The following is a 25,455-nucleotide window of genomic DNA, read 5'->3' as shown; positions in this document are numbered from 1 at the left end:
GCAGCAACCCCCAGTTCACCATCAAACCCGCTGACAAAGATGTGGCAGTGGTAAGGTGGAGAACGGACCTCTATATCACAGAGATCTAACATCAAATTGCCGACACCTCATCCTACCTCCCCCTTACCCATGACCCCACCACAACCCATCATGCCACAATCACTCGCACTGTCTGTGCTCTCATTGCGTCCAGTGATGCTTCCAAACTCATGGCTCCACAGTGTCCAGTTCTACTTGCTCACCAAAATCCACAAGCCAAACTACTCCGTCTGACCCATTGTCTCAACATGTTCCTGCCTAATCGAACTCATCTCGTCCTACCTCAACTTCATCCTCTCTCCCTTAATTTAGGCACTTCTCACCTATATCTGCGATACCAACCATGCCCTCCATCTCTTCAGTAACTTCCAGTTCCCTGACCCCCAGTGCTTTATCTTCCCTACGGATGTGCAGTCGCTTAACACACCATACCCCACAAGGATGGCCTCCAGGCCCTCCACTTCTTCTTCTCCAACAAACCCATCCAGTCCCCCTCCATCAATACCCTTCTCTGCCTCATCAAACTGGTCCCCACCATCACTAAGTTTTCCTTGAACTCCTCTCATTTCCTTCAAATCCAGGGGGTGGCCATGGGCACTAACTATGCCTGCCTCTTTGTTGGCTATGTCAAACAGTCCCTCTTCAGTACCTACACAGGCACTGTGCCCCAACACTTCCACCTTTGCACCAAGCTGAACTGGAGCGGTTCATCAAATTTGCCACAACTTCCACCTCACCCTCAAATTCACTTGGTCCATTTCAGACACCTCCCTCCCCTTTCTTGACCTCTCCATTTCCAACTCCGGCGACAGTCTCTAGACTGACGTTTACTACAAACCCACACTCTCCCATAACCACCTGGACTACACCTCCTCCCAGCCAGTATCCTGCAAGAACTCCATTCCTTTCTCCCAATTCCACCACCTCCGCTGCAACTGCTTAGCCGAAGAGACATTACACTCCCAAGCATCCCAGATGCCCAGTTATTTTGAACAACGTTCTTTTCCCCCCTCTGTCATCCAGACAGCTTTCCACTGCTCTACCCCCCCCCCGTGCAATAAAGGCAGAGCCCCCTTGTCCACACTTACCACCCCACCAGTCTTCACATGCAACACATCATCCTTAAACACTTCCGCCAACTCCAACTAGACCCCACCACCAAGAACATCTTCACTTCCCCACCCGTCTCTGCCTTCTGCAAGGATTGTTCCCTTCCACAGTCTTTGGTTTGCGCCACTCTCCCCACCATCCCACCCCCCCATCCCAATCCCCCAGTACCTTCCCCTGCAACTGGAAAAGATGCAAAACCTGTCAGCACACGATATTCCTCACCTCCATCCAGCACCCCAAATAGTCCTTCCAGGTGAGACAGAGGTTCACCTGCCTCTCTTCTGACCTAGTTTACTGCATCAGGTACTCCCGATGTGGTCTTCTCTATATCAGGGAGACCAAACATAAACTTAGGAACTGGTTCACGGAGCATCTCAGCCAGGTCGCAGGAGCCGACCGGATCTCCCAGTCACTGCCCATTTCAATTCCCCCAACCACTCCCTTTCCAACATGACCACCCTTGGCCTCCTCCATTGCCACAATGAACCAAACCGCACAATTGGTGGAACAACACCTCATCTTCCACCTGGGCAGCCTACAGTCTGGAGGACTCACCATTGAGTTTTCCAATTTCAAATAACCTCCCTTCCCTTCCCCTGACTCCCTTCCAAGACCCTATCCATCCCTTCCACTCCTCCCAGCCACCTAGTGGATTCATTCCTCCCATTGACCAACCAGGTCTTACCTTCTGCCTGTTTTCACCTATTCCCACTTCACCCTGCCCTGCCCCCATCACCTTCTTTATCTGCAGCTCCCTGGCTTGCTGTGTTTTTCCACACCCCTGCCTCTGCTAGATTTCCTCAGCCTCCTGGGGATAGAAGGTCTCCTGTATTAGATATAATTAGGTATAATTTAAATATCATTGTCAGACAAAATATACAATTCTATTCTGTCAATTTTGGCGTTAGAAACGGTCTTTACAGAAAGTAGTGTCTATCACTAAATTAAAACAAAGAACTGCAGATGCTTGAAATCTAAAATTGCTGGCGAAACGGCAGCATCTGACAATTCTTCGAAGGGCCACCAGACTCGACACTATGGCTTTGTTTACTCCCCAGCTCGGCTAGGTTTCGCCAGCAATTTGTTCATCACGATTGGATGCAAAACATTGAACGGTCATCTGACTCTGTCTGGCACAGAAACGGGGGAGGTTACCATGACTGCGGGAAGGGAAACCAGTCTGACGAGATAACCTTGTTTGGCGATGGTTCGGTTCTCGGCTCCTCCTCCCAGCAGGTCCAATAAAGAGGAAGTGGCGGGGTAAGAGAGATTATGGGAATTGATGTAAAAGGCGAGGCTTCACAGTACTAATTCATCAGATTGCTCAAGAGTTGTACCTTACTCGCACTGAGTGGGAGTTTTCAAACTGAAATTCCTCCGAGGTAAACGACCCTTCGTGAATCATTACTTTATTGGATCAAACTCACTGATTGTGAGGCATTGCTGGATTTTAACTGACCGATTCCGCGGTACGCAAACGTAACGCAGGAAAGGAGTGATACCGTAAGTACATTATTTAGGTCTTTGAGATTGTCCAGCTCTAACTGTGAGCTGGCCGATCTCCAAACGCTATGAGAAGATTTGTTTTCTCTCTCTCTGTGTCATGAAGGAGACGGTTAGTTTGTTCATGCTGTTTAGTATTTCACAGTCTTTCTGTAGTTTGGCCTAACACGAAGTTTGATCTCCCGACTCTTGTGTTGGCCCGGCTGATGGTTAGAAATGATGCCGTCAGCTTGTTACAACAGAGGTGGAGCAGAGTCCTGGTTGTACAGGGCTTGCTGTGGTGTCATACAAATCACTTTGTGCTTTCGATGCTGACCTCCATACAGTCGAGCCAGCAAACTGAGTAAAGACGAAAGATGCAAATTGCCTCGACTTGTGAGTGCACCCCAGGCTTGAGACGTGCCAGCCCGGGTTGACTCTACCGTAGAGTTCAGTGTAAGTCCCGAGTTTGAGCCCTCCTGCTTAAAAAGCGATTGTGATGGATTCGGTTGAGTTGGAGAATAATGTGTACTTTGCTCAGGTGGGAAGTTTCAAGCGACAGGAGTGTGAGCAGTATCGCTGATACATACTGTGTGGAACATAATTAGAAATTAATGGAAAAGCTCAGCAGGTCTGGGAGCATCGATGGAGAGAATCCAAAGTTAATGTTTCGGGTCCAGTGACCGTACCCAGCCTATCTGTATGAACTTGGACCTATAGTTTACTATAATGCTGCACACTGTTTCACGGAAGGTGCTATTGTCTGCAACCTTTGGAGTGGATGTTACTAACACGACAAAACCTTTCATTGTAATTTCAATATTTATTTTCATAAAGATGAGATCAAGGTAATATCGTTGCAAGACTTTATGGTCTTTGTGTATTATCTGGGTTGATCTATACATTTTAATAACTATCAGCAGGTGTGACAACGGAAAAAATGTCTGCATCTTAAACTAGATGACCTGTAAAAGGGTTTTTCAGGGATTGCATTAAAGAAGTGAACAAAAGAATTAATTTGCATTTTTATAACATCCTTCGTTATCTAGGGTGCCCCAAATACTTTACACTCTTAAGTAGCTTGGAGGCACTTAAAGCACCTTTTGAAGTGAAGATTAAGTAAAAGGCAGCTGGGCAAAGACAAAACAATTAAATCAGTGATGGCTGAAATATACATGTATGCCAAGACAAAGGGCATACCGTGTTTTTTTGTCAAATACTGCCAGAGGAATTTTACATTTACATGAAAGAGCACTTTAGTATCTCAACTGAAAGATGGCACCTCCAACACCATAGAACTTGCTTTGTTGCAGTGAAGTGTAAGGCTAGATGATGACCTCAGGTCTCTGAGTCTCAAATCTTTTGCATTGAAAGACAAAGACAATGCAGTGCCACTCTGCCACAATGGGCAAGATTGTTGCTGTATAAGTACTGTCCCTGATGCCCAGAATCACGACAGACCAAAAAAAAGTTTTCAGTTTTTTTCCAATGTGTTCTATGTTACCATTTTTTAAAAAAAATGTCTATTTTGAGCCATGAGCACTTTGCTGAGCCAAGAAGAAAGGATTGGTTAAACCGATTGAGTGCTATTCTTGCTATGTGTACCCTAGCTGGAGAATTTTATGTCACTTCTAAATAATGCTTCATATCACGAATGCAGCAGCTAACTTTTGATTTTTTTTGTTTTGCTTTGTAAACCTTAATCTGGTAAATCCATCAAAGAAAACAGGGGCGTTGGTCCTGTAGAGTTTGTTAAAGAGTAATCCTATGAAACCTTCTTCTGAAGTACCAAAGAAGTAAACTTCATAAGTAATTATCAAACTTTTTCACCCTCCGCCCATCCACGATCTGTTATATTAAATATTAATCAGTGTAATTGTTTGACACAGGTTACCTTGACCGGTTGCTTGAATTGTGGGCATATCTGTTGAATTTGTCACTGCAACTGAGCTTGAGATACTTTGGCAAGTGGCGTATGAGCCATACAAATCTAATTAATAACATGATTAACCTCAGCCATACTTGTCATCTGATAATGTATTCACACAAAGCAGAAGGATAAGCTGATTATGAGCAGGGCTAGCAAAATATGATGGCATTACTTTACATTGCTGATACGCTGTTCTACAAATTGATAGGGTACATCCCTAATACAGTTTACATGTTAAATGTCAGATCTGAAATTCTGGTATTTTCTTCCCATTTTTAATTAAACATTGAAAGCAGAAATGTACAATATATTTATCGGGTTCTCTTTCCCAAAGCATGCATTCTCGAAGGATTGCTTGTTTAGGATTTGGCATCTTTCATGTTTGTTTCACTCAACAAAAGTAATCTGTTTAATCTTGTTGCATCTATAACTAGTGAGGTGATGGTTGCTTCTGCTCGCCCTATAACGTTTGTGTAATGCTTTCACGCACCTTATATAGCTGTTTTTGCAAAATTTCAGTTACAGTAAAATGCTTATGCTGAGAGGAGAAGAACTGGAGTAGCAGTAAATTCTAAGGTGAAATAGAGTGGGAGAGGTTTAAATGGAGCACAGACATTCATCATTTAAGTAGCTGGGCCAAATAACAGCTTGTTTATGTGCTGAGAATTATAAGTGAAAAACTAATTGATACTTCTAAAACACTTTTCTCCCACCGATTATAATCTGAATGATAGTCATAGAGGTCTATAGAAAAAGGCCCTACGGCCTATCAAGTCTGCTCTGGTCAAAAACAATTACCTAACCATTCTAATTCTATTTCCACCACTTGGCCCATACGGTCTAGTGCTTTAGCATTACAAGTGCACATGTAAATACTGCTTACATCTTAAGAGGGTTTCTGCCTCAACCTCCCTTATGAGAAGTGATTTCCAGATTCCTACCACCAGCTGGTTGAAAATCATTCTCATGTTCCCTCCAAACTTCCCACCCAATGCCTTAAATCTGTACCCCTGGCCAATGATCCCTCTGCTAAGAGGAAAGGTTGCTTCCTATTTACACTGTCTAAGCCCCACAAATTTTATACATTTCAATCCTTTCGTCAGAGCAGAAGAAAATAACCCCAGTCCATCCAACCTCTTTTTTTCACAACTGAAACTTTCCAGCCCAGACAACGTCACGACAAATCTCTTTTGCACCCTCTTCAGTGCAATCACATCCCTCCTATAATGGAAATTCAAGAACTGCACATGGTACTGTAGCTGTAACCCTAACCAACATTTTGTACAGATAATGGGAACAAATTTAAAAATGAAAGTAACTTTCAGAAGAGAATTGGATCTATCTTTGAAATAAATTTTGTGAGGGTTTAGATGAGTAATGCAGGGAAATGGAGCTGACTGGACAGGGTATTTTTTTCCTCAGGAGCAGGTCAAGTAACCTCCTGCACTGCAAGATTCTGTGAAAACTTCATGCTGGTGTAATATTAGTATGGTTTCCATATACTTCTGTAGTTGCAATTTTCTTTGTTTAGCTAACTAATTGGTTTTTCATGCTAATTAGTTTTTATATCAATGCCAGTCACTCAATGTTACACTATTTTATTTCTGTAATGATAGAGAAGCTGATTCTGAAAGTCAAGGCCCGTAGTTCTGAACGCCATGCAACATTTGAAAGAGTAAGGTAGCTGAACAAGTTAAAAATTGAAGCAGAATTAAGTAATGCCAGAGTAGACAGCACAGTGGTTAGCACTGCTGCCTCACAGTGCCAGAGACCCGGGTTCAATTCCCGCCTCAGGCAACTGTCGGTGTGGAGTTTGCACATTCAAGTAACCAAAATAAAAAGTGCTCTGGGACATTATGTCTCTGGGTGGGTTTCCTCCAGGTGCTCCGGTTTCCTCCAGGTGCTCCAGTTTCCTCCCACAGTCCAGGTTAGGTGAATTGGCCATGCTAAATTGCCTGTAGTGTTAGGTGAAGGGGTAAATGTAGGGGAATGGGTCTGGGTGGGTTACTCTTCGGAGGGTCAGCATGTTGGCCTTGGGCTGAAGGGCCTGTTTCCACATTGTACGTAATCTAATCTAGTGCAAAATGTCTTCCGGTTGTGGCAGAAAAGGAAGATTGGAAAAAATAAGGAGTTATAGTTTGAGAAACTGCGAGGAAATAAGATGTCAAGTACTCATTCCAGGGCAGTGAGCACGGAGTGAGGAGTTATTTCATGGGGAGTTTCTAACCTATTTTAAGGACTGTAATAGTCTGGGCATGGTTTTGCAGAGATATCACCACAAATGTGTCCTTCCCAGCTTTGAAATCTTCTTTTTACTGCCCAATATCTGCAAAATAAACAATCGAATCAATCTAAAATTATTCTGTATTAGCCCAAAACTTTTAATTGATTTAATGATGAGCTATACATCTCCTAAAAGAGAGCATATTAAATAGTCCAATTCAGAATGTTATTCCTGGATAAGTTGTACTATTGCTATAAAATATTATTTTGACCAGACATCATGAACTCACCTTGCGTGCATCTGAGTCATAGCCCCGAGCAGCTGTTAATGTTGTGAATGTGATTTTCACAAGTATTGCTGTAATCCTGAACCTTCTGATTCACAGTTACTTGTACATTCACCAGGTGTAAATGGAATAAAATGTGTCTGGTACAATCAAAGATAAACAACTAACCAAAGAAAAGAATGCAGTAGACAGCCTAGGTACTGATTAGAATTTGGCTTTGACTTCCCAAGAAAGTGGAGTGTTGATTACCAAAGAGCTGCAGTTTATAGGAAACCTTTTTTTTACTGTTTTCAACATGACTTTATATGATCTAAATAAAAATGGAGTTCATTCTGATTTTTTTTGTTTCAGTCGATTTTTAATTATCTCCCCTCTTTGTTTTGCACAGGTCAACATGTGTGATTTGTTAAGGGATCAGGAAGCCCCTGTGGCTTTGGAGACCCGAAGAGTGCTTAAGGTAAGGTTTGCCAAGACTGAAACTACTTCTGTGAAACATGTATACATAAGTCTTTCAAGTTGTGGTGAATGTGATGGAGCTTGTGTGTGTTTTGTGAGCGAGCTACACCTTCAGCTTGCACGTGTACACAAGGATCATGCAGGTGTGTAATGTAATTCCCCAGTGATTGGAAAATTAAATCAATATCTGTCTCAATTTGCACACTTTACCGACTTTGTCACAGAGCTGTAGATGTATTTGCCTCTTATGACGAGAAAAGGGTGAGTGTTGTTTGTAATGCAAGCAAACAATGTGTTTTGTTTTCCTAATCAGTCATGTCCATAACTCTGTCCACTGTTGTGGTAAGGAGATGAATATATCCAGTCTATGTATTCTTTGATCATTGAAGATGCTTTCCTCTAATTCTCTCCTGAGGGAGTGATTTAAACCATAATCTGGATTCACAGCACTTTTTATTTTGGTTACTTGAAGATGGAATAAAGTACATGCAAGCACAGAAAGATGTCAGTTAGCACACAATGTCTATGCTGACTCTTTGAAAGAACTATCTACTTCTACTCTCCATCTCTTCATATGTAGTTGTGCAAATTAAAATTTTTAAATGAATATACAGTTTCTTACTGGAAGATAACCATTCACCTGCATTGGCCCCTCTTTGAATTTAGTCATCGCAGCTCATAGAGTCATGTAGATGTACAGTATGGAAACAGATCCTTCGGTCCAACCTGTCCATGCCGACCAGATGTCCCAACCTAATCTAGTCCCACCTGCCAGCACCCGGCCCATATCCCTCCAAACCATTCCTATTCAGATCCAAATCCTGTTGTAATTTGAGGTAATCCTCTTCGCTGTCCACTACACCTCCAATTTTGGTGTCATCTGCAAACCTACTAACTGTACCTCTTATACTCGCATCCAAAAATGACAAAAAGTAGAGGACCCAGCACCGATCCTTGTGGCACTCCACTGGTCACAGGCCTCCAGTCTGAAAAACAACCCTCCACCACCACCCTCTGTCTTCTACCTTGGAGCCAGTTCTGTATCCAAATGGCTAGTTCTCCCTTTATTCCATGAGATCTAACCTTGCTAATCAGTCTCCCATGGGGAACCTTGTTGAACGTCTTACTGAAGTCGATATAGATCACTGCTCTGCCCTCATCAATCTTCTTTGTTACTTCTTCAAAAAACACAATCAAGTTTGTGAGACATGATTTCCCACGCACAAAGCCATGTTGACTGTCCCTAATCAGTCCTTGCCTGGTATGAGATCATTAATATTCTACATTTCATTATGCTTTGAAAAACTGTGCTATCTTGGAATGGAGATCATTCCACAATGCATACACATTTTCAATTATCAAGAACTGGTGAAAAAAATCCTCCTCCCAATTATAATCAGCAGACATTGCTTGGGTGAGTAAGCATGTAAATGTTTAACACGTACCATACTTGACTTTCCAGTTTACCTAAGGTGTGTTTCATTAATAGACTTAGCAAACTTGGAGATAATGAATGGTTCTTGTATAATCCATTTTTTAAAAAAATTCATCCATTGTTGACAAACTGCAACCAAGCTAAGGAAATGTTGCTGGTATGCAAAAAGACGTAAGAATGTTCATTCCAGTGGAATTGTTTACATGTTTTATTACTCCTTAATCTTGCTCAAGTTTTTATTTGTGTTTACAATGTAACCTTTATTTCCCTGTCATTGTATTTTCATTCCTGTTAAAGGACCTGGTTCAAATCCAACTCTTAATAATGGGCAGAGATTTCAACTTTATAATGTCTTGTTTAAATTTGATTTTGGAGATGCCGATTTTGGACTGGGGTGAACAAAGTTAAAAATCACACAACACCAGGCTATAGTCCAACAGGTCTAATTGGAAAAACTACCTTTAGGAGTGCTGCTCCTTCATCAGGTGGTTGTGGAATACACGATCGTAAGACACATGTTTCCAATTAAACCTGTTGGACTATAACCTGGTGTTGTGTGATTTTTAAATTTGTTTAAATTTATGTGTAAAATAAGCTTACACAGTACAAAACCAGATCTTAGAGGGGGTATAATATCAAAAACAATCTTTAATCTTGGCTAATTGATGAGAGGTGATGATGTTCTTTGAGAGAACACAGGATGATAAATGTCACCAGTGGTGAATACCAAATGCTTTTTGTCAACTGAGCTACACAGTTGGATAAAGTTGAAAGAGCTTTACATCTTTGCTGTTTTAACCTGAATTGGAAGTGCTTGATGGTATGGAAGGTGTTCTCTTTCCAGCATTACTTTCCTTTACCTCAATGAGACCAATATTAAATGTAAGTTCACTAGATTGGCAACTCGACTGTATAGATTTTTATTAAGTGGTAGAAATATTGTGGAACAGGTTAAATTGGATTAGATATACAGAGGTAAGTAGAATGAATGAGCAGTGAACTTTCCTTCTTGCCATACATCCTACAATTGTTTTTCAACATTGGAAAGTGTTGAATGAATATCTCAAGGCTAATGAGTTTCAGTATTGACACACTATTATTTGGACAGTTATATTCTACACAACTGAATTGAACTAGAAGTAACTGAGCCTCAAGTTGAGGTTATTTGTGAATTGTGACAAGAGTCTGGTGAACTATCCACTCTCCCATCAAACTCCTGACATCAGAAATGTTCACTTCTATTTGTTGTTGGCATGTGACTGCAAGAATAAGACGACCTTTATATCCATCTGTCATTACTTTTCCGCCTTCAAATGAGAGGCAGTGCTTATGGTGTTAGTATTTCATAATGACGTAATACGGCATTCCAGTGATTCCCATAATCCTGGATTTTTGTCCATATTAACATTGAAGAAACTGTTATCTGGCATATGATCCCATCTCTAATTCCCTGTGTTCAATTTTTGATTGATCAACACCATCCACTTCTGGTGGAGATAAGAGTTATCTGGTTATGACCATAATCATTGCTCGTTTTTATACAAGGTTTGGTTATTTTTTGTTTCAGCGCCAGGCAGCATTTGACATACATGAAGCTATTGGACTCAATGGATTATTGTCGCATTTAGATGAAGAACAGAGCGTGCAGGAGGTTCCAACTGGCATGCCCTCCTTTTTATTTGGTAAATGCTTAATTAACTGGGACACATCCATGCTTAAATGTAAAATTTGTCATTGCTAGAATTTTGCACATAACACTGATATTTTGGTTCCCATCTCTTTTTGAAGATAATATTGCAGGAACTTGAAACTGGTTTAGTGAGTTTCATCACCTTATCTGACAAATTATCAGGAGGTTTTGATAGAGTAGATGTGAAGAGGTTGTTTCCATTTGTGCGAGGGTCTCGGACGAGTGAGCATAATCTCAGAATAACAGGTTGCACATTTAAGATATCGATGAGGGAGAATTTCTTTCAGTGATTGTTGAATCTGTGAAATTCCTAGCTGCAGAGGACTGTTGAGACTGGAATATTAAGTATATTCCAGGCCAAGATAGACAGACTGATTGTTAATCAGTTAGAGGTTGTGAGGAAAAGGCAGGAAAATGGAGTTGAGGAATGGGGGAGCCAACTCAGTGATCTAAATGGCCTACTTCTGCTCCTATGTCTTATGATCTTATCCACACAATTCATGCTCTAATCTCCATGTAATTAGCTCCAGGCCAGTGGTTCTGAGTAAAATGGGGCTTTAGTACAAATGAGCACTTGGGTAATGTTGGATAAACAAAATATAGTGAGCTGCATCCTGTTATAAGCTAATGCTTCAGGAGAAAGACATTTACAATGAAAATGTTTGCTTTGACATCTTCACTTTTGTTTTTTGACTGCTTTCTAAGTCATATTTGAAATCCTATTTGTAATGCAGTTTTGTCCCATTCTGTGAGCAACAACAGGTTGTTATAAGGCATTGGCTAGGTTAATATTTCTGGATCAGTGGTGCTGGAAGAGCACAGTAGTTCAGGCAGCATCCAACGAGCAGCGACATCGACGTTTCAGGCAAAAGCCCTTCATCAGGATTCCTGATGAAGGGCTTTTGCCCGAAACGTCGATTTCGCTGCTCGTTGGATGCTGCCTGAGCGGCTGTGCTCTTCCAGCACCACTGATCCAGAATCTGGTTTCCAGCATCTGCAGTCATTGTTTTTACCTAGGTTAATATTTCATCAATCCTATCTGTTCTAACAATTCAAAACATGTTCACTAGAGTTTCTGCCAATTTCCTTCCCTTCTGACTGCTGAAACACCTTCCAAAGTTAGTACTGCTTTCCCAGAATTTAGTTATGGTTTAAAGCAAATGACATTGGTTTCTGGAAATCTGGAATATAAAGAAAATGGTAGAAATATTCCGCTCTGTGCAGAAAAATTGAGTTCATGTTTTGAGCTGAATATGCCTCTTTAGAACAGTGAAAAATCTATTAATGTTTGGTTACTGAACAATAAGGAATGTTTGATGCATATCAGCTCTCAAAATCACACTCAAATACAATAAATTTGCAGAATTAACATCTATACCCAATATTTTCCCAAAACCTCATTAATTTTCAATATAATCAAAGTATGCTAAAACATTTTTAAAACTCATTTGCATCATATGGAATTCGATCTATTTTAATTGTCTGCATTAATATTTGTGAAGTTTTATTTGAGGACTAACTGACTATCCAGTATGTCAGTTAAGCTGAATAATTGGGTATTGGGATATGGCACTGGAAATTCATAGAATACTACTTACAATTGTCACAATTGCAAAATTTGTCTTTGAAGATTTATTAAAGAACAAGTTTTAAATAGGAAACTCTGAAGGAAAATGGACTCCTGGTAAAAGAATTATTTCTCACTTTGTTGTTCCTCTTGTCTGCAGATGCTGCAGCTAATGAGGTTCCACTCCTAACCCCTGGCAGCAAAGCAGTCATGAGCCAGGCCCTGAAGGAAAGCTTTAGTGGCTTTGTTAAAGAACGACGTCGTCTCAGCATCCCAAAAGGTAATCAACCTGAAAACAGTCAACATACTTGTTTGTTTCTAACTTTCCTCTCCCAAAATTGCTCACAAAGGAATTCTTATTCTTGTCCACTGTTAAGGGGTTGTGATTACAGTAAATGGAAAGTATTTGTTATTGGACAAGGCAATCCAAATTCAATATAGACTAAACAATTTCTGCAAATGGCATCAAACGTCAAGATATACAAACCATGGGCCATAAACATTAAAATTCCATTCTTAGTAGTTGCATGGTGATATCTACTGCAAAGTGTTTTGTTGCTGGGTGAGTCCAGGATTCAATAATACTCACCCATGAGTAATGGGTAGTTGAGTGATTTTTATTTACCTAAGGGGGATGCTGCCTGAATGGCCATACCGCTTGGTGGCATGACTCACCACTTTCGGGAGAATTTTGAAGAATGATCCTAGATGCAGATCATTTTTATTTCTTTTGGATATAAAGTCCTTCTATTTCATATAAGGGTAACCACATATATTATACATATTTAGAACCATATGTTTTCATTCAATCACTCTGACTGCACACAAACTTTGATCGGAGCATAAATGACCCAAGCATTTATCTTTGGGAAACAGTATAATAAATATCAGCATGTCTTAAGTCCAATTTTGATACAGGCGTTGCAGTTAAACTTGATTTTTGATTTCTTTCAAGACCCTCACGTTTGGACTGAGCAACATGTCAATCAGTGGCTCCACTGGGCTGTGAATGAATTCAGTCTAGAGAATGTCAATTTCCAAAAGTTTTACATGACTGGTCGGGCCCTCTGTGATCTTGGGAAGGAACGTTTTCTGGAGCTAGCACCTGATTTCATTGGAGACATTCTTTGGGAGCACTTGGAGCAACTAATGAAAGGTATAACAATCATTAGAAATATTTCCTTTAAAAGCATGTAACAAGTGGCCCTAATTAATGAGATATTCCTTGCTAAAGGGACTAGCCTCATCAACTAGTCTCTACAACTTATTAATTATTGAGTTTTCCTGTCTAACAATTATCCCAGATGTCTTTTATGGCCTTTGTGCTGTTTTCTAATCATCGGTTGCCTACCAATATCTCAACCTAATGGCATTGGTGTGATTTGTCACACTTAATATGGCATGTCTGTTCATTGGCAAAGTCCATCACAACTGTACTCATCAGTATGACCTATATTACTTGTAACAAGTTTTTTTTGTTCATCCAGTTATTGTCACTGGATATCAGTTTGACCTATTTGTTTCTTTGACTCCTTGTCCAACCCAGAGACCAGTTTAGAACCTACATAATCATCTTGGTTGGGATCAGCAAACTTAGTAACTGACCCCAGCAATCAAATTTTGAGTGTCTGTAATTTTGTCTGATAGCTGTGCTGCTGGGGAGATTTCATATCTTTTTGGTATTGGATGCTTAGGCTGTTTTTTGTCCATTAAGGATAAAAGAATGTCTGTACAATAATCTCCAATCCTGTGCCACAAAGCTGATGTAGAGTAAAAACTCGTCATTACTGTTATAACAATCTCCCATTCCTGCAAAACTTCTAACGTCTCAATAAAACTTTCTGCTTCTTACAGTAATCAGCCTATTGCTAGTGAAAATAATTAATTTTAATATGCACACTAAGGACAACAAACAAAGATTAGTTTGGGAATGCACAGACCATTGAATATAAAGGATTTGCCTATAAGATTGAGAGCCGATTACTAGTTATTTTAATTAACCTGTTCAGACACATTATGCCACACCTCCAAAGCAGACAGGACTTGAATCCAGAACATCTGGCCCAGAGGAAGGGACACAATCTCTGCACCACAAGTGCTCTAAGACCTACTCACTCAAGGCTGTATTTGCTAAAAGTACTTGGGAAGATGTGAGAGGAATAATTCACTTTTGTTTTGGTGCTACTTAAGCAAGAATGATCCACTGAATAGCATTTCAGTTTAATCCCATCTGACAGTACCAGTCTTTAACTACGTTTAAACTAAATATGGCCATTTACTTTTTGAGTATGGGTTGTCAAAAAAAAACTTGAACCTCTCATCTAATGGACAAGCTTTCAGTTTAAAAGAAGTCTAAATAACCAAGTATTTCCTGATTTCTACCACAGACATCAGAGAGCTATCTTTATGCAGAACAGTTTAAGGTTCTGATACGAGACATAATTGTCAATCCAAAGTGCTTTTTTAGTATCTTCTTACTCTGGATTTAGCTTTTGGTGTGATCAAACGGTACACAATTCCATTGTATACTGCAGACATTGGTTGAGCCTGTGATTTACCATGTGTGGAGTTCCTGATCTCTGATCCTCTCGGAGATGTTTCAGTTAAGACACTATTGAAGTAATGAAGGAGAGGCTTGAAACCAGTCCACCTTTTACATTCTATGTATTTGAAGTAATGGGGAGTTTTGCTTTTTTTTCAAGCAAAAAAAATTAATCTGGTTTCCTCTTTATCTTTCTGAATTTTAGATTGCCAGGAAGCACCACAACTGAACTATTTTGGAACCTCCTCTCTCATCAATACAAGTTCCCGCTGGGTGGATAATAACAGTTTCCTAGGTATGTCCTTTCCAAGTTCACTGATCATAATATATTCTGACATTATCTGTCTGATTGTGCTGAACAACCTCAATCCACCTTATAGATTTTGGTTACTAATGCTGGCGAAAATCCAACAATCACCGGAACTAGCTTGTAATCTAAGCTCCTTTGATTGGATTGTCTACTAAGATACTGCAGCTGTCTTACTGAAAATTTTTAAAATATTTGGTGACAGTGTCATTTGAGGTTTTTGTTCTCTGCAACTGCTTAAGTAGATTTTTGATATAAAGTTCCCATCTATAGATGATGCATTTTCATAGATCATCAATGTATATGGTATTAAATACAGCCCTGCCAAGACATCCCATTAACAAGGGAGCACCATAGTTTTATTTGAACTTGCACCAAAATTACTGGATGGGTTTCTGTAACTTCCTGTTGCATGAATGAAGCTAAAACCCAGTTTGTGGATGGGGTAATTTGATCAGGGAGTATGGATGAAAATTAGACTGATTGACTGGGGTCTGGTGGGGTTGGGGGTCGTGGGGGGAGCCCAATTCTCCGAGTCACTAATTTTAGAAAAGACATTGCAACCACCCCATGAAAACAAGATGAACATGGAATGTTCAGCAAGCCAACAAGCCTTTTTTAAAACGTTACCCATGTTCTGAGTGTCTTGTCTTTTCATAATATGAGATTTTGCTAGGAGTATTGAAAACCAATCTCCCATGACCTGGCAGGTGGGGAGGTATAATGCACTCCTCAAATGTGGGTTTGGAGGCTAGGCAACCTTTTAATCAAACAGAAAAGACCACGTGGTAGGGAAATGCCAACAAGCAGTCTCTCTAGACTGGGCTTGGTCAATGGACTGAGCACCAAGAAGTGATAGCCCACTAAGCATAGTATTAAGTTGCATAGGGTTCAGAAAATATTTGCCAGAATGTTACCGGGAATGGAGGGTTTGAGTTATAAGGATGGGCTGGGACATTTTACACTGGAGTGTAGGAAGTTAAGGCTTGACTTTATAGAGGGTGATAAAATCATGAGGGGCATAGATAAGATGAATAGCAAAGGTCTTTTCCCTGGGGTGGGGGAGTTCAAAACTAGAGGGCATCATTTTAAGATGAGAGGAGAAAGATTTAAAAGGGACCTGAGGAGCAACCATTTCACAGAGGGTGTTTAAAAAGTGGCTTGAACTGGCAGAGGAAGTGGCAGATGAAGGTACAGTTACTACATTTAAAAGATAGGCATATGAATAGGAAAGTTTTAGGGGGGGCTGGGCCAAACGCAAGCAAGTGGGACTGGTTTAGTTTGGGTGGAAACTTGGTCAGCATGGATGAGTTGAACTGTTTCCATAGGACTCAATGACTAAGAGCCCCCTCCCTGTCCTTGCTGATGAGCCAGCCTTCACTGTGAAATCCCTCCTAACAGCCGATATACTGGATTGGTCCATTATCTGGAACCTTCGAAGAGCATCCAAATCCTGGCAAGCAGGAATTATTGCCCCAGGGTCCTGATCTAGCAAGTTAGCCGATGACCTCTTGACTGATTTGGCTCAGAATTCAGCAATTGCCTTATCAAAACTAGCACCATGCTTCTGTTGCTTGCTCTGTAACCTCTGTCCAAAACCCCTGTGTCACCACCATGTAATTCCAGCCCTGCTCTTAATAGACACATTCTGAAATCAATAAGAATCTAATTGTTGTGGCTTGAGGAAGTTTTCCAGCTCTTGGCTCTTATTTCAGCAGTCAGGTTAGATAACATTACTCATAATAACTACTTTTCTTTTGCATATTAGGTTTTGTGTTCTGAGTTACAGCCTACCCTTGTCAAAACATTTAGTTAGATTAGTTCTGTTTGTCAAGGTTTGGAAATATGTCTGGTCAGGAACAACTCCAAGATGAATGCAGATTAACTGGTTTGTTTAGGTTTGGTTTAAATTGATATCCTTGGCTCAATAAAAATGTGATTTTTTTTAACATTAAACAGAATAATTTGTGCTTAATCACTGAGAAATTTAAGTTCAGCAGTTTATTCACATTATCTTTGAGAAATATCAGTTTTCTGGTTTGACTTTGACTCCTACATTTAATGGGCATAATGCATGCAGAGTTAATCTAGCTTTTCAGGCAGTAGTTCATTATGCATCAGCAAGGTCAAATTAGCCATTTGCAAGAAGAATGGAGCTGGAGGGTATGAAAACTGCATCCAGTGTGAGACATATAGGAGCCAACTATTGGTATGGCCATTACTGAACATCAAATAATTCCAGTTAATACTGACTGCAGTAGCAAATGTTTAGATTTGAAGTTATAGTTGAAGTTTTGGTTCTTATTGACTCTGTCCCATTCAGACCAAATGGAGGTGACAGTTTGAATAACAATCCAGTTGATTTGGCTGCTTTGTTTTGAAATATATTTCAGCGTTCTGCTCCAATCAGACCCAATGTGGAGGCCAACTTTCTGATCTTACTGGAAGTTTCCTGTCAGAAGTTTGTCAGATCTCATCAGATTCAAATAATCAGGATTTTCTCAATTTGAACCAAGGCTTCCCAAATCTTTCTAACCCACACCTGGATAAGCTGGATATGACCTACTACCCCGTGCAGCAAAAGCAAATGAACAGTCTGCAAGTTGGCATAATCGACCATGGTAAGTGTGTGGTGTGTACGTATGTGTATAATATGGGGCCGCATTTTTAATGCCAGATGAATGAGCGTGGGAGTTATAATTTTGTCCATAGTTTCACAGGAAATACAGAATTAAGATGCCGAAGCTACAGAATTGGAATAAAGGGCAATGTCAAATAATCTGAAGAATTCTATAAAGGGAAATGGGAAGAAGATACTTCTGTAATTTCCTTTTTATGTGCATTTCCAAACTTCTCTTTCTTTTTATCAGTTGAAAGCAGGAAGCCAGGATCTCTTGAAAGCATGGATAGTTTCGACAGTACAGGGACGATGCTGAAATCCTGGAACAGTCAGTCATCTTTGTGTGATATGCAGCGTGTACCCTCTCAGGATAGCTTTGAAGATGAATATAGCCAGCCTCTGTGTCCAAACAAACCAAATATCTCCTTCAAAGATTACATCCAAGAGAGAAAAGAGCCGCTGGAGCAAGGAAAACCGGTCATCCCAGCGGCAGTGTTGGCCGGATTCACTGGTAAGCGATTCTTTGTGTTTTTTTAATTCACTTTTGGGATGTGGGCTTTGCTGGCTGGGCCAGTATTTCTTGCCCCTAAGCAGGTGGTGAAAGGTTCCACCCAGGTGTGGGACCTTCCTTCCTGAACCGCTACAGTCCGTTTGGTGTAGGTACACCCACAATCCCTCCTTTAGGGAGGGAATTCAAAGCTTTTGATCCAGGAACTGACTGTGATACATTTCCACGTCAGGCTGATGAGTGGCTTGGAGGGGAACTTGCAGGTCCTGGTGTTCACATGTATTTGCTGACTTGTCCATCAAGATGGTAGTGGTTGTGGATCTTGATTGTGCTATCTACGGATCTTTGAATTTTTCCCAATTGGAAAAGGAAAACAGTACCTGTACATCAACTCACAACCATGAGAAGTGGAGGGCTGCCAGTTCCCGTGAAAATTACACAGCAAGCACTGGTGGGAAGTGAGGGGACGGGGACTGAAGTAAAAACAATTGCTAGTCTTTTGACCTGTTCCATTGTACATGTTGCTGGGATATCTGAAGAAATACGTAACAGCATCATTTTTCAGCAGAGACAGCCGAGGTCTTCCTGCAGAGCTCGTGACTTAGTCATAATCAGATATCCCAGCTGGCGAAAAGAAAGTCTTGTGTCTTGCATGTTTAACAATCTGCAAATTAGGTTGCAATTGCTGACTCATTAACTAGACTGTAAGGCAGTATTTTGCAATAGATTACTATTGAGTAAAAAAATCCCGGTTCATGATCAGCCATTCCACTTGTTTTGATTTATATGATTAGCAATGAATGGCTGACAATTTTTCACAAAAATACTATCATTTTTCAAAATATCTTACTTCAGAATAAAATGCCAGTGATTGAGAAACCACTTGTCTTTTCTTATTAGGTTACAGAATGTGGGAACGTTTGCAGTGTTGTTTTATGCCTGATAATAAGAATTGAATGCTCTACAACTTTGGCAAAAATAATCCGTTTCCAAGATCCTGAACTGAGGCATTGTTGTGAAAGTGTCAACCACCACAATGTGTTTCCATTTTTAATTTGCATTCTTCTTTAAACTTGTTTGTGCAGGAAGTGGGCCCATTCAACTTTGGCAGTTCCTTTTGGAGTTACTGACAGATAAATCCTGTCAGACATTTATCAGCTGGACCGGCGACGGATGGGAGTTTAAACTAACTGACCCTGATGAAGTAAGAATCTCCTAAATTATCAGCATATGGGTTGGGGGTGGGTACAGTCACATTTTCAAGACATAAAGCAAAATACTGGACATTTGGCAGACAGTCCCTAGCTATTTTCAGAGAAAGTGAAACTTTCAGGCAAAAGAAGGTACCACCTACTCAGGTTATACAGAGTTTGCAATGTGAAATCCTTGGCTTCTTGTATTTAATAATTTTAAGGTTGAATATCTGATTTGAAAGTGCACAAACAGTTAATGATTATTAAAGAGTTTGAAACTTTAATATGTCACTTAAATTCATATTATGAATTGAATTCATGTTGGATTCTTCTAAGGGGAATATTAGAATAAGAATTGAATAGACATTAACACAAGTTGGCTACTCTAGAATCTCTTGAGTCATAGTGTGAATGACCAGGATGTGCACCCACATCAGGATTCATATTTGTAGCTCTCAGATAGAAGGCTTGTGTCCTCATTCCTCATCCAGTAATGCTTGGTACCTATAGTTATGATCCTAATTGAATCATCTTGGGGAGGCAGCAACTGAGAAGAGAAGCTCCACTGGAAAGGAATGGTAGTCCTAGTGCTTGGGACAAGGGCAATATTGACATGGGCTTGAAAATTGGTCACACTCAGCCCCAGAATGCAGTTCATGCAGAAAGGCCTAGAGGAATTAAATACTGTACAGAAAGAGGAGAGAATATAAAGTAAGTGTACATAGTCAAAATTATCTAATGCCAATTCAATATCAATTTTGAGTCTTATTGACGTAGTTATTATGTTCACCAGCACAGCAGTTTTAGAAAGTGATATGCTGGTTTGCTGAAGCAGTGATGCTGAATGTGCTAACACCTTTTCCTGCTTTCTTGCTGGGTCACAGGTTGCTCGGCGATGGGGCAAGCGCAAGAACAAACCCAAAATGAACTATGAGAAATTGAGCAGGGGGTTGCGCTATTACTATGACAAGAACATCATCCATAAGACCTGTGGCAAAAGATATGTCTACCGTTTCGTCTGCGACCTTCACAACCTGCTGGGATACACAGCAGAGGAACTTCACGCTATGCTCGGAGTCCAGCCAGACACTGAGGATTGATGCGTTTAATGTCCCTTTATAGCCACTTTATTTTATTCTGTAATTACCTAACAGTGAGAATGGGACTGGCAGTGGTCAAATGATTTCACTATGGACCGGTCTAATATGGTGGGCGATATGTGGGTTCTGTAGGGAGGGACAGTTAGGAGGCATCTTCCTTTGATTTTGTTTTGCCAAAGGTGACAACTGGCAATGGAACCCCTTCTAATATAGTTACTGCTTACCTGGTGGAGGCGTGAAGTGTTGATCCATTACATCAATTCAGTGCATCAATGCATTTTTCCTTCTGATTGCAAGTTGCCGAATGTTAAACAAGAGCTCTACTTTCTTCTTTTTGTTGAAAATATTGAGAACTTCTACAAGCTATCTAGTGCCAGCAACAAATTGTTTAACAATAACATGATTGCCATTGTGCTATTGTAGTTTCAGACCAAAGGTGTTTCCATAAAGTGGGAGTGTTTTATTTGCAATTCAGGGTCACTCCCACAAGCCCAACACTTGTCTATTATTCTATGATACCTTTCATCTCAAGTTAGTTAATATTTATCTGCCACATGAAATAGTTCGATTTGCTGAGAATTGGGCTACAAATGTTGATACAAGTTCACATCAGCCTCAATATAGTCACGTTCTTCAAAATAGTGGATTGCATCCTACACTGGAGTTGTTCACATCTTTGTATATTTCTTTGATAAATGTAAAATGTTACTCCGAGACCAAAGGCCAATGTCTTCTGAACAAAACATGGAAATGTTGAACAGTTGCTAAGCAACTATCAGGAAATAGTTTAACATGCAATACAATCATTAATCCTTCGCACTGGTAGTCACATCTGTAGCCTGTAAAACCAAGAGTTCCCATATGTCGTTGCCTTTTGTGTTGACTGTTTCAAGAATTAGTGCTGTCCTTTTAGTGGAGGCATGAAACTGCTTGATAGCATTTAAAAGTCAGAGTTTAAACACTGCAAGGTAATTTAACAGCTTTATAAATGACTCTGGCAGCTGTTTCCTATCACACAGCTATCATTTTTTTTTGCTGCCAAGGTTAAGGCATTATGAAAGACTGCTGGAGTGGCTGAAGTGTGGGAGAGTTGTACAAATACAGCATTTTTTTAGAAGGTAATTAAAAATGCAGTCCTTTTACAGCAATGTACTGGTGAAGGATTCTATCACTGGTCTTTTCTAATTTACCATGCATTAAAAAGTTTCTGTAAATATGTGTATATATTATTTATATGGCTTACTTATAGGGTTGCTTGCAGCAAATATGTTTGACAGGCTGAAGTACCAAGAGCTATCTTAAAGTATTTCTGTTGGTTAATCAATGGAAAATGTTTTGAATGAACTTACATGACTGGGTCATGAATTGAGACAACTTCCCAGATGCTAGAAGCTCAGTTAATGAAACTGGTCTTTAATTTTGATCAAACCTTTTACTGTTAATAATTATAAGGCAAGGAAGTTTGAATTTTACCCTGCAATGGTTCACCTCAGGTTTTCTATGTCTGTGTGCCTCAGATTGGATATGCAGAACTTAGACCATCTAAGCAAAAGAAAAATGTCATTAGTTTATTTTGGGTCAGGTACAAGGAGATTAATTTTATATATAAATTATAAGAAATCTAGAAAAGGCAAGTGTTGCAGCTGGTTATCTGCATTGAATTTGAGAATTGTATGAAACAAGCTGGGAAAGTATTTTACATAATTTTGGAGGTTTTTCAAATGATGCAAAACATGTAATTTCCTGTACAGTGATTAGAATTTGTAATATTAATTTTTTTGTACAAACGGTTGTGGTTTCACTATATTTTTGAAATAATAAATCCATTTTCTGAAACTTGATTTACTTACTTTTTTTGAATGATTGTTTTAAATGATAAATCACTCCAGGCAAGAAAATTGGTCCCATGTGCTCCTACAATGGTGTTCTGTCAGGATTTTGTTCCAGAAATGATGACACCATGAAAATGCATGTCTAAATTGTGATTTGGAAAAAAACTGGAAGATAAGTGTTTGCATGCAATCTTTGTCCCTTCAACTTGTGAAGGTTCCCAAAGAAGCTTGCAAAAGCCTATCTTGTAGATAGTAGAAATTGCACCCCTGGCACTAAAGTAATGGAGAGCATAAATCATTAATGGGGGAATGTGAAGCACAATTAGCTTTGCAATAGATGGTGTTGAGCTCATTGGTAAAGTTACCTCGTTCAGACAAATGGGATGTATTTCTGGACACATTGTCACTCTGCAGGTCAAGAAGTGAGCCAGTTTGCCTTTAAGAATTCAACTTTTGACTTTCTCTGCTGACAATCACATTTATGTAGGTGGCGCAGGTTAGTTTCTTGCTAATAATGACCAACCTTGCAGTTACATAGTGTTTTTGCCATTACCAAATCATTTCACTATTTTAATGTCAATAGGAAGTGGAGTGAATTGAACTTCTGTTAGAGATGGTCATTGCCTGGCAATTGAATGGTGTGATTCTTATTTTCCATTTTTCAACTCAAGCACTTGTCATAATGAACTGATAATGAATAAATGTTTCAGCCTTTATGGAAATTGACGGGTTAATTTCTCACTGTTGCAGTCAGTAGCTTTCATTCCAGGTTAGTTTTAAGCTGATCCAATAGCATTAGCACTTGAAAGCTATTTCTACGAATCATCACAATCAAAGCAATCCTATCCTGATTCAACATCCACATCCTTACAGTTTCCTGAAAAGTGATCAGGAAATGAAACCCACAACAACTGAAAAATGTCCATATTACAGAGGAGGGGGTGCTCGATCTCTTAAAACGCATAAAGGTTCCAAGGACCTGATGAGGTGCAAGTGAGTACTGCAGATGCTGGAGATCTGAGTCGAGCATGTGGTGATGGAAAAGCACAGCATGTCAAGCAACATCAGAGGAGCAGGAAAATTTACATTTTGGGCAAAAACCCTTCATCAGGAATGAGGCTCGGAGCCTCCGATGTAGAGAGATAGATGGGAGGACATTGGGGCTGGGGGAAGGTAACTGAGAATACAATAGGTGGATGGAGGTGGTGAGAATGGTGATAGGTCGGAGAGAAGGGTGGAGCATATAGGTGGGAAGGAAGATGGGCAGATGGGACGGGTCATGACGCTGATGCTGAGCTGGAAGTTTGGAACTAGGGTAAGGTGGGAGGGGAAATGAGGAAACTGATAAAGTCCACATTGATGCCCTGGGGTTGAAGAGTTCCGAGGTGGAAGATGAGGCATTCTTCCGCCAGGTGCTGGGTGGTAAGAGAGTGGTGATGGAGGAGGCCAAGGAGCCGCATGTCCTCGGCAGAGTGGGAGGGGGAGGTGAAATGTTTCGCCATGGGGTGGTGGGGTTGATTGGTGCAGGTGTCCCGGAGATGTTCTCTGAAGCAGTCTGCGAAGAGGCGTCCTTCCTCCCCAATGTAGCGGAGATTGCATTGGGAGCAACAGACACATAAATGACTTGTCGAAGTGCAGGTGAAACTTTGATGAATGTGGAAGGCTCCTTTGGTGCCTTGGACAGAGGTGAGGGAGAGGTAGGGATGCAGGTTTTGCGGAGTGGGGGGAAGGGTGGGTTGTTAGGGGGCGTGGACCTGACCAGGTAGTCGCGGAGAGAACAATCTTTACGGAAAGCAGATGGGGTGAGGAGGGAAATATATCGGTGGGGGGGGTGCTGTTTGTAGGTGGTGGAAATGGTGGAGGATGATGCGATGTATACGGGGGTTGGTTGGATGGAAGGTAAGGACCGGGGGGTTCTGTCCTTATTAATGTGGTTTACCCTAAAACTCTGTGGAAAGCTAGGGAAGTGATTACTGGGCCCCTTGCTGAGATATTTGAATCATCGATAGTCACAGGTGAAGTGCTGGAAGACTGGAGGTTGGCTAATGTGGTGCTACTGTTTAAGAAAGGTGGTAAGGACAAGCCAGGGAACTATAGACCAGTGAGTCTGACATCGGTGATGGGCAAGTTGTTGGAGTAAGAGCGACAAGGTGTACATGTGTTTTTGGAAAGGCAAGGACTGAATAGGGATAGTCGACATGACTTTGTGCATGGGAAATCATGTCTCATAAACTTGATAGAGCTTTTGTAAAGTAATCAAGAGGATTGATGAGGACAGAGTGGTGGTCAATATGGACTACAATAAGGTGTTGACAAGGTTCCTTGTGGTATACTATTTATTAAGGTTAGATCATGTAGAAATGGGGAAGAACTCACCATTTGGATACAAAACTGTCTCAAAGGTAAAAGACAGAGGGTGATGGTGGAGAGTTGTTTTTCAGACTGGAGGCCTGTGACCAGTGGAGTGCCACAAGGATCGGTGCTGGGTCCTCTACTTTTTGTCATTTACATAAATGATTTGGATGTGAGCAGAAGAGGTACAGTTAGTAAGTTTGCAGTTGACACCAAAATTGGAGGTGTAGTGGACAGCAAAGAAGGTTACCTCAGAGTACAATGGGATGTTGTTCAGATGGGCCGAGGGGTGGCAGATGGAGTTTAATTTAGATAAATGCGAGGTGCTGCATTAGGGAAAGCAAATCAGAGCAGGACTTATCCTCTAAATGGTAAGGTCCTGGAGAGTGTTGCTGAACAAAAAGACCTTGGAGTGCAGGTTCATAGTTCATTGAAATGGGAGTCGCAGCTGGATAGGATAGTGAAGAAGCTGTTTAGTTACTTTCTTTTATTCATCAGAGCATTGAGTATAGGAGTTGGGACATCATGTTGTCGCTGTGCAGGACATTGGTTAGGCTACTTTTGGAATGTTGTATGCATTTCTAGTCTCCTTGCTATTAGCAATAATGTTGTGAAACTTGAAAGGGTTCAGAAAAGATTTACAAGGATGTTGTCAGGGTTGGAGGATTTGAACTATATGGAGAGGCTGAACAGCCTGAGGCTGTTTTCCCTGGAGTATCAGAGGCTGAGGGATGACCTTATAAAGGTTTATAAAATCATGAGGGGCATGGATAGGGTAAATA

The 25,455-nt window shown here is 40.5% G+C and overlaps 1 protein-coding gene across 2 annotated transcripts; it reads left to right on the top strand.

Moving 5' to 3' along the window:
- Positions 1 to 2,415: 2,415 nt before the first annotated feature.
- ets2 (v-ets avian erythroblastosis virus E26 oncogene homolog 2) lies at positions 2,416 to 22,325 on the top strand. 2 transcript variants are annotated; one of them, XM_060833783.1, is made up of 10 exons: positions 2,416 to 2,652; positions 7,460 to 7,528; positions 10,530 to 10,644; positions 12,380 to 12,499; positions 13,175 to 13,375; positions 14,967 to 15,056; positions 17,462 to 17,689; positions 17,939 to 18,199; positions 19,282 to 19,400; positions 20,274 to 22,325. In XM_060833783.1, exons 2-10 carry the CDS (start codon positions 7,466 to 7,468, stop codon positions 20,487 to 20,489), a joined length of 1,413 nt encoding a protein of 470 aa, XP_060689766.1. In that variant the 5' UTR covers positions 2,416 to 2,652; positions 7,460 to 7,465; the 3' UTR covers positions 20,490 to 22,325. The 2 variants fall into 2 exon arrangements, with proteins under 2 accessions (XP_060689766.1, XP_060689767.1); XM_060833784.1 differs by having other exon boundaries at positions 2,420 to 2,531.
- The last annotated feature ends 3,130 nt before the right edge of the window (positions 22,326 to 25,455 follow it).

The sequence above is a fragment of the Hemiscyllium ocellatum genome, chromosome 12, assembly GCF_020745735.1.
Source record: "Hemiscyllium ocellatum isolate sHemOce1 chromosome 12, sHemOce1.pat.X.cur, whole genome shotgun sequence".
Lineage (NCBI taxonomy): Eukaryota > Metazoa > Chordata > Chondrichthyes > Orectolobiformes > Hemiscylliidae > Hemiscyllium > Hemiscyllium ocellatum.
Note: the sequence above shows the minus strand (reverse complement) of the source record. Positions and strands in the feature narration are given on the sequence as shown.

What these genes read in the sequence shown, in the direction of transcription:
- ets2 (XM_060833783.1), top strand. Translation starts at nt 7,466, where the DNA reads ATGTGTGATTTGTTAAGGGATCAGGAAGCCCCTGTGGCTTTGGAGACC. An exon ending in TCGTCTCAGCATCCCAAAAG is followed by an intron (nt 12,500 to 13,174) that starts GTAATCAACCTG and finishes ATTTCTTTCAAG; the next exon opens with ACCCTCACGTTTGGACTGAG. An exon ending in AACTAACTGACCCTGATGAA is followed by an intron (nt 19,401 to 20,273) that starts GTAAGAATCTCC and finishes GCTGGGTCACAG; the next exon opens with GTTGCTCGGCGATGGGGCAA.